The sequence below is a fragment of the Microplitis mediator genome, chromosome 1, assembly GCF_029852145.1.
Source record: "Microplitis mediator isolate UGA2020A chromosome 1, iyMicMedi2.1, whole genome shotgun sequence".
NCBI lineage: Eukaryota > Metazoa > Arthropoda > Insecta > Hymenoptera > Braconidae > Microplitis > Microplitis mediator.
The window spans coordinates 20,154,320-20,169,867 of record NC_079969.1 but is presented as its reverse complement, the minus strand read 5'-3'; the positions used below and the strand labels follow the sequence as shown (position 1 = coordinate 20,169,867).

General features: G+C 34.1%; 1 protein-coding gene across 6 annotated transcripts in view; it reads right to left on the bottom strand.

Moving 5' to 3' along the window:
* LOC130677661 (death-associated protein kinase 1-like) overlaps positions 1 to 15,548 on the bottom strand; it is a 152,067-nt gene that overhangs the window by 103,369 nt on the left and 33,150 nt on the right. For all 6 annotated transcript variants that reach the window (XM_057484499.1, XM_057484514.1, XM_057484493.1 and 3 more), the window contains one exon: positions 38 to 152. In XM_057484499.1, coding sequence (XP_057340482.1) covers positions 38 to 152 — 115 coding nt within the window. The remainder of the gene's footprint in view (positions 1 to 37; positions 153 to 15,548) is intronic.

Below are 15,548 nucleotides of genomic sequence, written 5' to 3'. Positions count from 1 at the left end.
GAAAATTAATTTTGATTTAAAATAGTAATTTACTTACCGAGATTAGCTTTACTCCATTCGATTCCAATTGTTCCCTCGTACTCATTATCACTATATTCAAAGCTAAGTGAACCATGTTTACTCGTTACATCTAATTCAATACTTGGTGCTCTCTGGAAAAAAAAATATATGAGAGAGAAATCCTGGAGTCAGATAAAAAATTCTATCAGGTGATTTAAGTTCAAGACCCAAAAATTTACCAGTAAATTTTTGCTAAATCAAAAGATTTTAACTTTACAACTCCCCGCTATGAAAATGTAAAATTAAAAAAAAAATCTAGGCGTCGGTTGGCCCTGTGGGGCAGCCTCAAATCTTCCCGCTGTTTTCGAGCTCTTCGCTCGAAAACATAAGTGTGAATACATTTTTGAGCTCTTCGAGCTTGAAAATGCTTTTACATGCAATTGTTTTTTCATGAGTCTTTGAAGCTCTAACAAGTTACGTTTTATGTTAAAGTTTGAAAATTTAAAAATCGAAAATCATTAATGAACATGCGGTTTTTTAATTTTTAGTTCTGATTATGTTCAATAAAATAAAAAAATTGAGGTAGAAATCAATGTCAGTAATAAAAATAAAGGTTTAAATGAGTTTTAACTCAGATCAGAGCAATAATATATCAAATATCCGCAAAAAATATTAAAGACTGAGTTTTTAAAACTTTTTTGTTGATAATATGATTTAAACTAAAGAACGAGTTTGATGAAATTATATGGGGATCGAAAGAGACCATAAAGACGAAGGGTTGGTATGATTTTGGACATATTCTAGTACATTATATTGTAACAGGGTAAAATAGATACCAATAACTATTTATTAAGATCTAAATTTGGATTTGTCCACGGTCGATAACGGGTCCTGACTATAACCCGGTTTATTAAATTGAGTGATTCGACATGTCACCAGGTGTCGCTAATCAGTGAGACCCGAACATCCGTCCCTCTCTTTGGCTAATTAATTTAGTAGGGATGAGTTTTCCGGGGGTGAATCGAAGAGTTATAAGGGAGTGCAGTGCCAAAAATCGAGAGAGAGTTAGTTGGACGACTAAGTGAAGTGGACGACTAGTGATTAGACGCATTAAATACAAGATTGAATTTATCTACACCATTCTATCCGAGGCAAGACGAGGACCTTAATAATTTAGAGCGAGGACAAACCGGACAATCGTGAACCAGAAGAGCAGATTTACCTGTAAGAAAAACTGGACGACAGTTGGAGGAATAGCCGGACATCAGCTACAAGTCTCATCGGGTTGCTGCTGTAAAATTCATCAAAATAAAATTATAATTAATTAAGGCCAGAATTTATATTCCAATGGCAGAATTAATTATAATTAATTTAAGTAATATCTTTCCGTTGGTTCTCGCGTATATAAATTAGAAGTTGTAGGCCGTTGGCCATTACAACTATGTTTATTCTGCATTATGTTTTACCATAATGTAGATATCTAAATTAGATTAATTTTGTTATTGATAAATGTTTTGATACTGGATAATAATTGATTTGTGATGATTGGACGATTAAATAAGAAAGGTGATATTTTATAATATGGATGAAATCTATGAATTTGATTTTCTGGGTTTTCTTTATTACTCCGCACTAAGTTACAAAAAATTTTAATTGATAAGTTTGGTGACCGACTCGATAGATAGATAGTTGTCTTAGTAATAATTCTGTCGTTGGTCATCGTACCGATGTACCACTCTTGCAGGACAGAGGGCAGGATAATTTTCGGGTTTGGGGAATGTAGTGTTAAGTTGATTGGTGAAAATTTATGCTAATTAGGTAGTAGGTGTGTTTAAGAAGGAAATTTGAAGGGATGAGAAGGACAGTGGAAGTGGTAGATCCAGATGACGAGTTTCGTCCATGTTGTGACAAGATGTGAAGGGCAATAAAATAGGAAAGGTACTTAAAGGATAAAAAAAAATATAAACTTAAAAGATTTCAAGGATAAGGGAAAAAACTTGAGTAAACTACAAAATTTAAATAGTAAAACAATTTGTCGCCAGATGTTTACATGAATAGATGGATTAAGTAAAAACGTAAAGTAAAATAAAATAAAATTTATGGTCGGTCCCAAATAAAAATTTAAAATTATTTTAGTTTAAAAATATATTGAAATAAATGTTTAAATATTTCTTGCTCTGCATTAAACCACGCGCCTCGTCTTCTCAAAAGTTGTCACGCCGCTCTTATCCGCTATATTGTGTCTATAACTCTGAATTATTTTATTCGAGGCCTTTGGCTGGAATAAAATAAGTTTCCCGCGTAAATAATTAATTAAATAAATTATTCGATAACGTCAGTAAATTAATTGTGGCCGGAATTTATTCCAGTGGCTGAATTAATTCATAAAGAATTTTAATTTACTCGAATTCGTCAGTAAAATTCAGGACCCAAGTGACGCCAATTCAATGGCCGAATTTCTAATCAATTCATAACGTAATTCTAGTCGTAATTTAATTATCAATTAATTATAAGTTAATTAATTAAAATATCTAAATAAAATGAAGTCATAAAAAGGACGCTAGAATTTTGATAAATTGTTATTGAGTAAAATGGAAAGAAACGGATTATTTTATTGTGAAGTAAATTAATGTCTAAGAATAGTGGCAAATTAACTAGTGGGAAAATTATTAGTGAAAAATTATAAGGAAAAATTAATTAATTAATTAATTTGTGTAAAATCAGTTAGTTAATTGGAAATTAAGGGAGTGAAATTTAGTTGAATTAGAGTCATAAAATTTTGGGTGAAAAGATTGCAATCTTTTGCACTCATCACATGTGATGATATTAAAAGTTCAAAATGGAAGTAGAGTCTTAAATAGAGGCAAATTAATGTTAATTAAAAGAAACTGTGTCTGTGATTTAGGTCCGGGGGACAAAAATTTAAGTTAGGTTTAAGATATGTTCGGTGGACACTAGGAAATAAGAAATGCGGGTTAACGTCCTGTGGACGGTTTTTTAAAGTAGAAATTGAGGAAAATAAGGTTTAACGTCCGGTGGACGGTTTTTTTTACGAGAGTGTGTGTGGGAGTGTGGAAAACGTTCGGGAGACGTAATAAAATTCAGTTTGTCATAAGTTTGGTTTGTCATAAGCATAGTTTGTCATAAGATTATTAGTTGTTAATGAAAAAGGTAAATAAATAATAAGCAAGGTGCTTAATTAATAAGAAATTGGAAATTACAGTTATAAATAAATTTATTTCAGCCTGTTCACTATTCCTCTCCTCTCTCACAAAATGTAAAATTTACAAACGACCCTGAGTTTCTAAATAAAATTTAAATTAACATCCGGTTCTGGAAGGCCGAGACCATCTTCTAGTGGCACCCTAATATTCGTCTATAATACTTAGGTGCGACCAGACTTGGCAAGCTAAACACTCTGTCATAATATTATGACTTATCCGTAAAAAATAATAAAATGTTATTTTTTCAACATTTTGACGCCGATGTCTTTTGAACTAATCAACCGATTTAAACATTTAATATTGCAATCGACGCATTTTGTTGAATTCTAGAGCTGATTGAAATTTGAAATCGATTGGTTTACTCGTTTTAAAGATATTTGGAAAAAACCGTTTTTAGCATTTTTTTCTCTCACGATATTTCTTTGATAAATGATCTCTATGATAAATGATCTCTATGATAAATGATTTTTATGTTTGAAGTAACGATCTACCCGTTTTGATGAAGTCTAAAGCTGATCAGATTTTTAAATTATTTGGTTCAGTTAGTTATAAGATATTTGCAAAAAACCGTTTTTCACCATTTCTTTTTACCACGACACTGTTTAGACAAATGACCCGATTTGATGGTTGCGGTGGTAATCGACGTGTTTTAATAAATTCTACGGCTGATCAGATTTTGGAATTGTTTAATTCAGTTGTTTCAAAGAATTTCGCAACAAAATGGTTTTTATCGTTTCTTTCTCCCGTGATATCTTTTAGACAAATGATTCGATTTTGATGGTTCAGGTGGCAATCAACGCATTTTATTAAATTATAATGCTGATCAGATTTTGGAATTGTTTAGTTTAGTTGTTTCAAAGATATTTGCAAAAAACCGTTGTTTACCATTTCTTTCTCCCGCGATAACTCTCGGACAAATTATTCGATTGAGATAGCTAAGGCGACAATCGACGCGTTTTATTAAGTTCTAGAGCTGATTAGATTTTGAAGTCGATCGTTCAAGTCGTTTCTGAGAAATCAACAAAAAACTAAAAAAAAATTTTTTTTTTTTTGTAATACACCAATATTTTCGAGTTTACTTGATCAAATGATCTGAAATTTTCAGAAAAGTTGGTGGCCAACAAGCTCTTTCGATTGCCGCCTTAACCATTCAAATCGGTTTATTAGTTAAGAAGTTATAGACCGGTCACACACACACATAGACACATACACACACAAACACACACACACACACACACACACACACACACACACACACACACACATACACACACACACACACACACACATACATACATACAGGTACTCGAACATCATTCTGAAAATAGTCAGAATAGCTTCCTAGGACCTCAAAACGTCGACATCTGATGAAATTTCGATTTTCGCAAATCGGGGTGAAAAATCGTCGATTTTCTTAGCGGGAAGTTAAAAAAAGTGATCGGTTCCAATTCAATTTGTGGAACTCGAGTTTTTAACACAAGACGTGTACGTATTAGGGTAGTCCGCTTGAAACGACCATTTTTTTCTGTAGCTCCCATTTCAAAATATTCTTATAGAAATTGAGATAAGAATCCCTGAAATTATCAGCTCTTAAATTTAATTTGATGTACTTTGATTTGATTTTGAACTTTTCCCTAGCAAATCCGAATTACGGTAAATTATGGTAATTTATGGTATCCAGCAAAATTACTACAATTTACGGTTAATTACGATAATTTACCTTAGTTTTCTACCGTATTCTACCGTAATTTATGGTAAATTATGGTATTTTACCTAAATTACGGTAGTTTACAGTAAATTGCGGTAAATTAGGTAAATTGTCGTGATTTACCGTAGAATACGGTAATCCTGCTGGGAACCATTAATTACGGTAATTCCCATAATTCGGATCCGTTAGGGTTTCCATTTATAATGCATAAGAAAGTTAGGATTTCGTTTTAATTCTCTATAGCTCAGCCGCACTTCTAGTTATTGGGCCGCCGTTTGCGGCATTTTGTAGGTAATTAAATACTCTTCAAAAGTATCCTAAGTAGTTTTACAGAGATTACAATTGTTTTCTCTGCATTCGTTCTGAAAATAATTTTTTCAGTAGTAATTTGGATTTTTAGTTGATATAGCCTAAATAATGGAATTAACAGTAAAAACGCAGATAACGATTTTTTAGGAAATTTGATTCTCTCCAAAAAAGGCTCTCTTAGTTAAGTGGCTCAAGTTCTTCGTGCACGTAACATAGGGATTTCGTTAATTTTGAAAATAAAATATTTGTAAAAATTTTTTCGAAGCTTATCACATTTAATCCATCGTATTTTTATTAATGGACCAAATTAATGAAGAGAAAATTACTTACTGATTTAAAATTAAAATTAAAAAGCATTTGCTCGAATTTTTTTTTTTTTAAATTTTATTTTCAAAATCAATAAAATCTCTATATCACGTAAACTCAAAACTTGAGCCACTGAACTAAGAAGGCCTTTTTTTTATAGAATTTAATTTCCTAAAAAATCATTATCCACATTTTTACTTTGATTTTCGTTATTTAGTCAATATCAACTAAAAACCTAAATTATGCTACGACGTCTCGTTCTCGGTAATTACAAGTGTAGTAGCGTCACCTATATCCCAATCCACAACATTTAGAGTTCTAAATTTAAATTTTTTCGCGCCCACTGTACCCTGTGGCACTTATCGTTACTTACTTCATATTGTTTTGTTGTTTTCACAAATCCACACGTGAAAAGTATACATATCGGAAAATAATTGATTTAAGTTAAATAATCAATTCTATTTTGTCAAAAGAGAAGAAAAGGAAACAGTCCCGCTCTCGCTCAAGAGATCGGAAGCAAGAAAAAACGCAATAAAAATGAAGAATAGCAATGGAACAAGGCACAGCAATTACATAACCTGAGAAACATAATAAGACAACTAGTGCAACTTTAAATGAATCAGGGAAATTCAGAAAAAATTCAACTACCAGAATCGCTAGAGAATTCATTTTCAAATATTTCTCATAAAAGGCTTAAGATTTTTTCCATACCAAAAAATCTTTGTGTGCATCCCACACCAACCACGCACGCCTAATAAAGACAGTTTGACTGTGTATTATAGGAAATTGATTTAAAAAAAAGTGAGGCGAAAACAAGTTTTCGATCGTAAAACACACTCTGATGCTTCGCATCATGAGTCGTGCAACAAATATAAACAAATAAGTAAATTATATGTTCAATTCAAACTGTTGGTGTCAAGGTGGCTTGTACCGTTGTTACATTCCAGCCTACTCATCAGATGGTTCTGCCAATTTTTAAATCTTAAATAATAAAAGACCGACTATTCATAATAATATATTTACTTGGAACGTATATTAATAAGCATGCATCTCAAAATAGTCAAATAGATAAGATTTTTTTAATACATTAGAATACTTATTCATCGCTGAAGATGTCTCGAAAAGAATGTCGATGGATAATAATAGACAAAAACGATTGTACGACAAATAACAAACGTCAAAAGAATAGAAAAATGAAAACTAGTTTTTTCCGGAAATATCTGGAAACTCAAAGAAACATAAGCATCGAACGATGATAACAAACTCCTACTTTTCGGAATAAGGCCGTAATACCTTATACCACTTTTCTCTAGGGTGTTGGCTTGCGCAAAGATATAGAAAGCCGGCCAGATGCATCACTTTCTTACGCTCTCACATCATCAGAAATATTAACAGTGAGATTTAGTACACGCAAGTGAACTCCCAGTTTAAATTAATTATAATATTCTTTTGACTCAAAGTTATTTGTCAAATAATAATTGTAAAACTCAAGTGTATTTTCAACTAAATTCTTTGACTATTCTATTTTATCTAAATAAATTAAATATATATCTATTCTTTAACCAACGAGCAAGTTATTGCGAGCTTTCGAGAACAACTCATGTATCCGAAGATCTACAGTCACGTCCAATTCAAATATTTCGCGCCAGCAGATCACAAGCCGACACGACTCCTGGACGTAACAACTATATATATATATATATATAATTGAAATGGGTAGCAGCGGTGGGATTCAATCCCACGCCGCCTGAATGCAGTCAATCCCGTACAAAAAATGATAGATCTGCCATAGATTGGTGGTAGATCTATCCGAGATCAATGAGAAGTCTACCATCGATCTGTGATAGATCTATAAGAGGTCTATGATCAGCTTCTCTGGGGAGACAACTGTATTTTTTTAGTTTTAATAAACTGAAAGGATGATGATAGTACAAATTAATTTGAATAAAATGTTCCGGCGAATTTTTATAAAGAATAGGTTATTTCGAATAACGATCCCATAATTGAACTGTTTTATAAAGACATAAATCAAACGCATATCTAACACAACTTTCTGATGGATCAGTTCCAAAGACATGAGGGCGTATAAAATTTTGCTTTGTCGAATCAGCTAATTTACACCTAGGAAAATTAATATTGGATATTTTCTCTCTTTATTTAAGTATTTTTTGAAGTACAAAAGATTGAACAAAAAGTTTTCAGAAAAAAAGTTTTTTATATTTTTTATAAGTCGATAGATTTTTATTGGAATGTTTTTGCAAACATTTCGTTTATTTTTTTATTTCTATAAATAAGTATAAATACAAATTTTTTTCCGTTGCAAAATTTTTTTAGACGCCCGATTTCAGAAATCATAACAGCAACAACATGAGTGAGATCAGCGTCTTTAGATTTTTAAATAAAAAACCATTGTCCAACCAAAACGAATATTTTTTTTACGTGCTTAGGATTATCGGGTACCCGAAAAGAATATGACGATTTTTATGCTCTACTAGCACCTGCAACGCGATACTTTCAACTGATATTTGTTAGATAAACCACAAATCTAAGGGAGAGCTTTAAGGTCTACGGGGCCGGGAAAAATTTTTTTAAAGAAAACGAATTCATGGCTCGCTTAGGAAATTTATTCAGCTACAATTTACTTTTTTTTGTTTCTCTTTACGTTAATTTGCTGCTGAGATATCAGCCTTCAAATGAAAAAGGATTCTTTTGTCTTTGAATATTGATATCTCAGCAAATAATGGCCGCACAGTAATTTGAAGGACAGTTTAAGTAACTTAAATAAATTCCCTACAAGCTCCATTTTCGATTTGAAAAAAAAAACATTTTTTTTTATCCTTGATATCCATTTGAAAAACCCTTAAAAAATGGCCATTTTCTGGTTTTTTAGTCGACTCATCGCTACTCTGCAAATATTGATAAAAAAAATAATGTTGCCAGGTAATTTTACAGCTTAATGTACCCTCAAAAACCCTAGAAATTTTCAGATTGATCTATTGAACCGTTTGTCCGGGCCGATTGCTTAAAGTTTTACAAAACAATTAAAGGAACAAGTTTTGTTCCTTAATTTGTGTAATCATTACCAAAATGAAAAAATCAATTTTTTTCGGATTTTCTTTCATTTTTGCGTTAGTTATTCAGTAAATGTAAGGCAAAGAGAAAAAAAAAAAAATTTTCCCGAGAAATGAAAAAAAAAAAAAAAAAAAACTGAATAAAACGTAAAAAAGAAAAAGTAAAAAAATTCTTGTTTTATCTCATTTTACGGAAAAAATTTTTTTATTTTTTATTTTTATTTTTAAAATTACTATTCAATTAATATACAACCGATTTCTTATAACGTTAACTTTCCTTTATGAACAATAAAATTAATTAATTAAAATTTAGTTTAAAGATATTCTTATTAATAAATTAATTTTTAATTAATTGCCTCACTATTACTTTTATTAATTTTAATTTTAATGATTTAATTTTAAAAATTTGAGCAAGTATGCTACGTTGTATGGAAAGTACTAGCTAGAGAGAATACAATAGATAATAAACAAAAAAAATGAATTTAAACAAGAGTTTAAATTATATAAAAAAAATAATTTTCTGTGTGTCGGCTACGAAATAGACAGGTTTTATTCTATCAATGGAAATTGCAGTATTGGCGCGTTTGTAGTTGACGATAAAATATTTATCGTGTCACGCGACGACTTTGTACGGACCCTTATACGGAGCTGAGAATGATGGTCCAATTTGTCCAACTCGCACCAGTACGTGGGATCAAGTGTTGAGTTCTCTGAAACAGAAAACAGAACGCTCTCCATGACGCGAGGTTTTGGCCGGTGCCAAGTTATTGAAATATGATTTTAGATCACGTAAAACACTTTCGGCATTTGTGTGTTTATTTGACGGAGCTAGTAGTTCACCTGGGAGACGAATCGGCTCACCGTACAAAAGCTCGTCTGGGGTAGCTTGAATGTTCTCTTTCCAGGCTGCTCGTAGACCAAGTAAGACAACAAGTAGCGCGTCATACCAAGTGTCGTCGTGACACAACAGTGCAGCCTTGAGTTGCCGGTGTAAGCATTTCACCAATTCATTGGATTGAGGATGATACGGCGTCGTTGATAAATGTGTTATGCCAAATAATTGCTTGAAAGATTGGAACAATGATGATCTGAATTTTCCTCCTAGGTCGGACGTTATTCTAGTTGGTACACCATATATTGAGATCCAATCTCTAAACAGCGTGAGTGCGACAGTATCTGCGTCTCCATTTTAAGTGCGACGGCTTCTGGAAACCGGGTAAATCTGTCAGCGATCGTCAGACATTTGTTGTAGCCGCGAGATATTGGTAAAGAGACTAAATCAATGTGAATATGCTCAAAGCATTGCGTCGGCAATTCGAAACGAGCGAGAGGTGAAGACACGTGACGATGAATCTTGTTTCGCTGGCAATTTATGCAAGCTTTTGCCCACTCTCGACAATCTTTCTGGATTGATGGCCAAATGTAGCGTTTGCTCACTAGTTTCTGAGACCCTTTTGTGCCAAGGTGTGCCAGAGAGTGCAGCGCATCAAAAACTTTCTTTCGAAGTTGACCAGGAACGTACGGACGTGGTTTACCTGATGAAACATCACAATAAACTGCGGCCGGATGGTTGTTGAAGACAATACGTTGCCACTGTAGTGACATTGCTGCGTTGTCGAGAAGACCTCGTAGTTCAGGATCGTTCTTCTGAGCGTTTACCAGCTCGTGCGTGGTAATCGGCGTTGAAACGGCTTCAACGCGCGACAGCGTGTCTGCAACGATGTTCTCGTGTCCAGAAATGTGTTTAAAATCACTCGTAAATTGGCCAATAAATTCTAGGCGTTGAAATTGCCATGGTGATGCTCGTTCGGTACGTTGCTGAAAAGCAAAAAGCAACAGTTCATGGTCGGTGTACATTGCAACTTGTTTACCTTCAAAAATATGACGGAAGTGTCTGACAGCTTCATAGATGGCGTGAAGTTCACGATCGTACGTCGATAATTGTTAGAAGGATGGCTGTAGTTTTGTGCTGAAGAAAGCAAGTGTTTGATGCGTCGGAGAAAATAGCCCAAGTTGCGTCGTCGTTCGGATGCGCAAGCATTGCAACGTTGGCTAATGCCTGCTTTGCGTTGTCGTAGGCCTGTCGGAGTTCCGGTATCTCAACAATCAGCGTTGATCCTTTAACTTTTGGCCCCTCGAGCAGTTTATTTAGCGGCGCAAGGATTTCTGCAGCATTTCTAATAAATTTCCCGTAGAAATTTATGGTACCTTGAAAACCACGTAATACAGAAATCGTACTAGGAAATTTTAGGTTAATAATTGCGTCTACCCTGTCGGGCATCGGCTTGATACCTTTGCTGTTGATGTGATGACCTAAAAATTTTACCTCGTGCTGGCCCAACATCGATTTGGCTGCGTTGATGACAAGGCCGTAGTCTTGTAAGCGCTGAAATAAAATTTTAAGATGCTCGAGATGTTGCTCCTCGTTCTCTGATGCTACTAGCACGTCGTCGATATATGAGAAGTCAAACGGTAGGTTTCGTGTGGCCTCATCGATGAAACTTTGGAAAGTTTGCGCGGCATTTTGAAGTCCAAACGTCATGTATGGGAACTCGAACAAGCCAAAAGGTGTAATGATGATGATGATGAAGTAGTATGTATTGAATGATGTAGTGAAGATGATGATGAAGCTAAAGCAGCGGTGTGAGTCACTGGGAACATCTCATGTAGCTTATCGGCAGTTTTGGCTAATTCGTCGATAGTAGCTGTGGTTGGAGTGATGGCTAGAAGCTCTTGTGTCTTCTTGGGCAAGTTTGCCAGCCATCTTGCTTTCAGGACAGCGTCATCAATAGTCGGCGCAAGTGATTTAAGATGGCGGAGAAACTGTAAAGGTGATCGATCACCGATCGCTTCGCCATCTAGAAGCTAACGCAGTTTGGCTTCTTCAGACTTTGAATAACACGCAATGAGCGTGGCTTTCAATTCGTTGTGTGGCATCGTCGTTGGTGGGTTCATGGTGAGGGTCTCAACCTCACACGCATACTCGGCGTCAATGAGAGAAACCGCGTGGTTGAATTTCTCTTTCTTAGTTGTTACGCCGTGTATCGCAAACTGAGCTTCAAGCTGCGTAAACCATAGACTCGATCGTTTTGGGTTAAAGCTAGGTGCCTTGAGCGAGTTGACGATCATTGGTTTAGCGTCAACAAACTCATCGCCTACTTTTGGATCGATAATTTTTTATTCACTGAATTTTACACAGGAATTCACTGATCACTTTTATCACAATTTAATTTGCACCCCGATGGTGTCTCTTAAATTATAAACTAGTGCGGCATATGTCCAAAATGCCCCGCAATGCACCAACCGTGATAAAAGGCTTGCACAATACTTAATTCACACATCACTGTTGTAAAGAACTCGCGGAATTAATATGTCGCGATCAGCTCTCAGCGAAGACGCGATGTTGTATACTTAACAAGCTATTTGCCACGTAGAATGTGTGCACGAAATGGCGTCTTGAAAATCACGTCGGGCAGACACCAATGTAGTGACTGGGATGAGGTTCATGAAACTTAATCACTACGATAAATAAACTTATCTGACTCCAATTATTAGTGTTAACAAAATAATAAATAATTAGTTTTATTCAATGAATTATATAATACAAAGTAATGCTGGTCGCATTAGATATGTGTTAGCTAGTTGCTGTGTATCTCTCTATTGTACGTGTGTACTGTACTGTGTACTGGTGTGTACTATTGCTACCGAATATCATATCTGCGTGGGGGAAATATTCGGTGATCGATGACGATTGATGATTGTCGGACTTATCCGAAGTTATGAATATCAATAATACAAGTAGTGACGTAGTCGCTACACATATATATATATATATATATATATATATATATATATATATATATATATATATATATATATATATATATTGTGACGTCATTTTTTGTACGAGGCTTGGATTAAGTTAACGTCACAAGCACCAACTGATTTTTGGGGCATAACCGAGCATGGTAACTCAAGACATAGAATTTAGCTTACAAAAAATTACGATTTTGATACAGTTTTTTTTTATCGAGTTATAGTTTAAGAATAAAATATTGAGTAACGTTTGGTTACAGAAAATTTATATTGAAGAATTGGAATCAAAGATATGGGAAATTTATTATGGGATATGGGTTGAGATTAAAGTTTGGTAAAAGATAAAGTTTGAGTTTGGATTTACAGTTTTTGGTGTATTGAGTATGTGGAAAAGTCGGAGCAACCGTGGAGTGGGGCTCGAGTAATTGCCACCCGGTTGCATCTGATGTCAGGATGCTTGCCTGACCCTATGAGACTTCCGTGTGGAGTGCAAAGGTCTAGCTGAAATGCTAGCGCTCCAAAATAAGGACTATGGACTAGGTGTATGAGATCAGTTTTTATTATTATGATTGGCAGGACTCAGCGATGGTTTAATGACCACTATCGCGGTGGAAGCCGCTATTTCTGGTCATTTTTGGAGTTTTGGGTTTTGTCGGTAGGCTTATTAACGTCAAAAATGAGATCCAAGTACGTTAGTCGTACGATTTTGCTAAAGAAAATATCTAGAGTAATGACTTTAAAATTATTGTTCTAGTTCATCGAGTACTATTTGAGCATCGGATAGCTCCAGTTACTTAATTGTTTTAAATTAATTTGGTTATGAGGTTTTGGCGCGCATCATGTAGATGTCAAGTTGCCGTCCGTCTAGATTATCTATTTGTTGTATTTTCCGATTCAGTATTTTGTTATAGAGTAAGATTACCTGTATTATGTTCTAGTATTTTGTTTATTGTTAAATAAAAATTGCAAATCCGCTAATAAATTGCACTAGTTTGGGATGATTTAACCCGGACCACTCCCTCTCTCCATAAACCTACACACTGAGCGACACCATGGCATACCGTAACTCTGTTTTTAGTTTTCCAGACTCTGTCTTGTTTTGCTTATAAGTTCTGAGCATTTTAGTTTTAGTTTGAATTTTATTTCTGCGTAGTTTTGGTGATAATTCCGCAGATCAAAAATTATCCAGGTTTTATTTATGCGTGGTTTATGAGATAATTCCACAGATCAAAATTTATCAAAATTTTCATGATTTACTGGTTTGGTGATTCCAGAGATAAAAATTACCTGGCGCCCTATTCGTATTGAGACTGGAGGCTAAAGGCAGAGAACGAAGTTGTAGTGCAATTATTAGCGTATAGCTTTCGCGTTATAATATATATATATATATATATATATATATACAAAAAAAATAGTGTTCTGATCGATTTTAAGAGCTTGGCATTAAAATGGAAATAACTAGAAAACAATGCAGAGTTTGAAAAAAATTTATCAATGATGATTTGTAGAAAATAAAATTGTCTACAAAAATAATTAGAAGACATTATATAATAAGTATGATAGTTTTGCCGGAAAAGTAGAAAGATATCAAAATGTACTCTTACTTGACTTCGAGCTTCAATAACTTTTGAACAAATAGATTTGTCGAAAAACAATAAGAGACTTTTTTTGTAGAGCGTTAAATTCCCTATAAAAAGATATGCTGGGCTTATTTGTACAATCAGCCATTGCCGAGGTGAAAAATTCCAAACTAAAAAAGTTTTTTTTTTCCATGTTATTTAAACGTAAAATAGAAATATACGATGAGCGACCTTTCAAAATTGATATTAAGAGCTCCCGTTTTCACAGGCTTCTTTTTTCATGACTAGAAAGATATTTCACGGCGGATTTTGAAAAAAAAAAAATAGTCGATTTTTTTGAACCGGTCTAATATATATATATATATATATATATATATATATATATACGTATATAAATATTTTAACGAATGGTATGTTCGAACTCTTCTTAACCAATTATGATAGGTTATGACAAAATTCCTTGAAAAATCGACCATGAGGACAAATACAATACCTAGATTTAAAAAAAAATCTACCTAAAAAAAATAAAGTTGAGCATTTAAACTGGCCATAACACGAACAAATGGAGCTGATATAGCAATGTGCTATTACTTTCTAGAGGACGATGCTATTTTAGTGAGTACGAAAGATGGTAAGATGGCGGAAACTCGCGGCGTCAAAATCGACAATCCGTCCAATTCGACAGATCGAACTCATAAAGAGAGTGATCTGCTTCAGCAAGAACAGTCACAAGACACAGAAATCCTAAATATCTTAGGAAAAGATCCTAACGTGATGCCAGACGATTCATTCAAATATTACCCTGAAATTAAGGTCCGCTAGAAAGCATGGATGAATGAAGGATTGACTGAGGAGGATAGAAAAAACTTGCTAAAAAAGTACCCTAGACAGGAAGATTTTTACTCTGAGCTTCCGAAGATAAATGTAGAAATAATTCCAGCACTCTCTGAGATTACAAAAAAAAGAGACAGTCATTTCATCGAGACGCAAGAATGTGTAGGATCTGCAATCGTTGCACTGCGAGCCGCCGTGTCAATGCTCTTGGAAAATCTTAAATAAAGAGGTCAGCGAGTTAAGACTCGTGGAATATTTAAGTGTCTCTGGTTAGTTATTGTCGAAAACTTTTCACCTACATTCACTAACCAGAAAATCTTATACTACAAATAATAAAATAGAATAAATTTAAAAAATTTAAACGAGTTTATTGACGCGCCTCACTTTAAAATGGAGGATTTAAGAGTGGTTTAAAGCTTAGTAATGCCAAAAAATTTTTTGGTGACCCTCGATCTTAAAGACGCTTATCTCCTCATCCTGTCTACCAATTTACTTGTCTACCATTTGGTCTATGTTCAAGTCCGTTCATATTTCCAAAAATTATGAAGCCGGTTATCAATGTATTTAAGGTAAAAGGGTTTTTAATAGCAATCTATTTAGATGATATACTTCTTATCGAGAATAATTATAAGGAATATCGTGATAATATTGTATGGGCAAAAGATTTTTTAGAACTGGGATCCGTAATTCATAACACGAA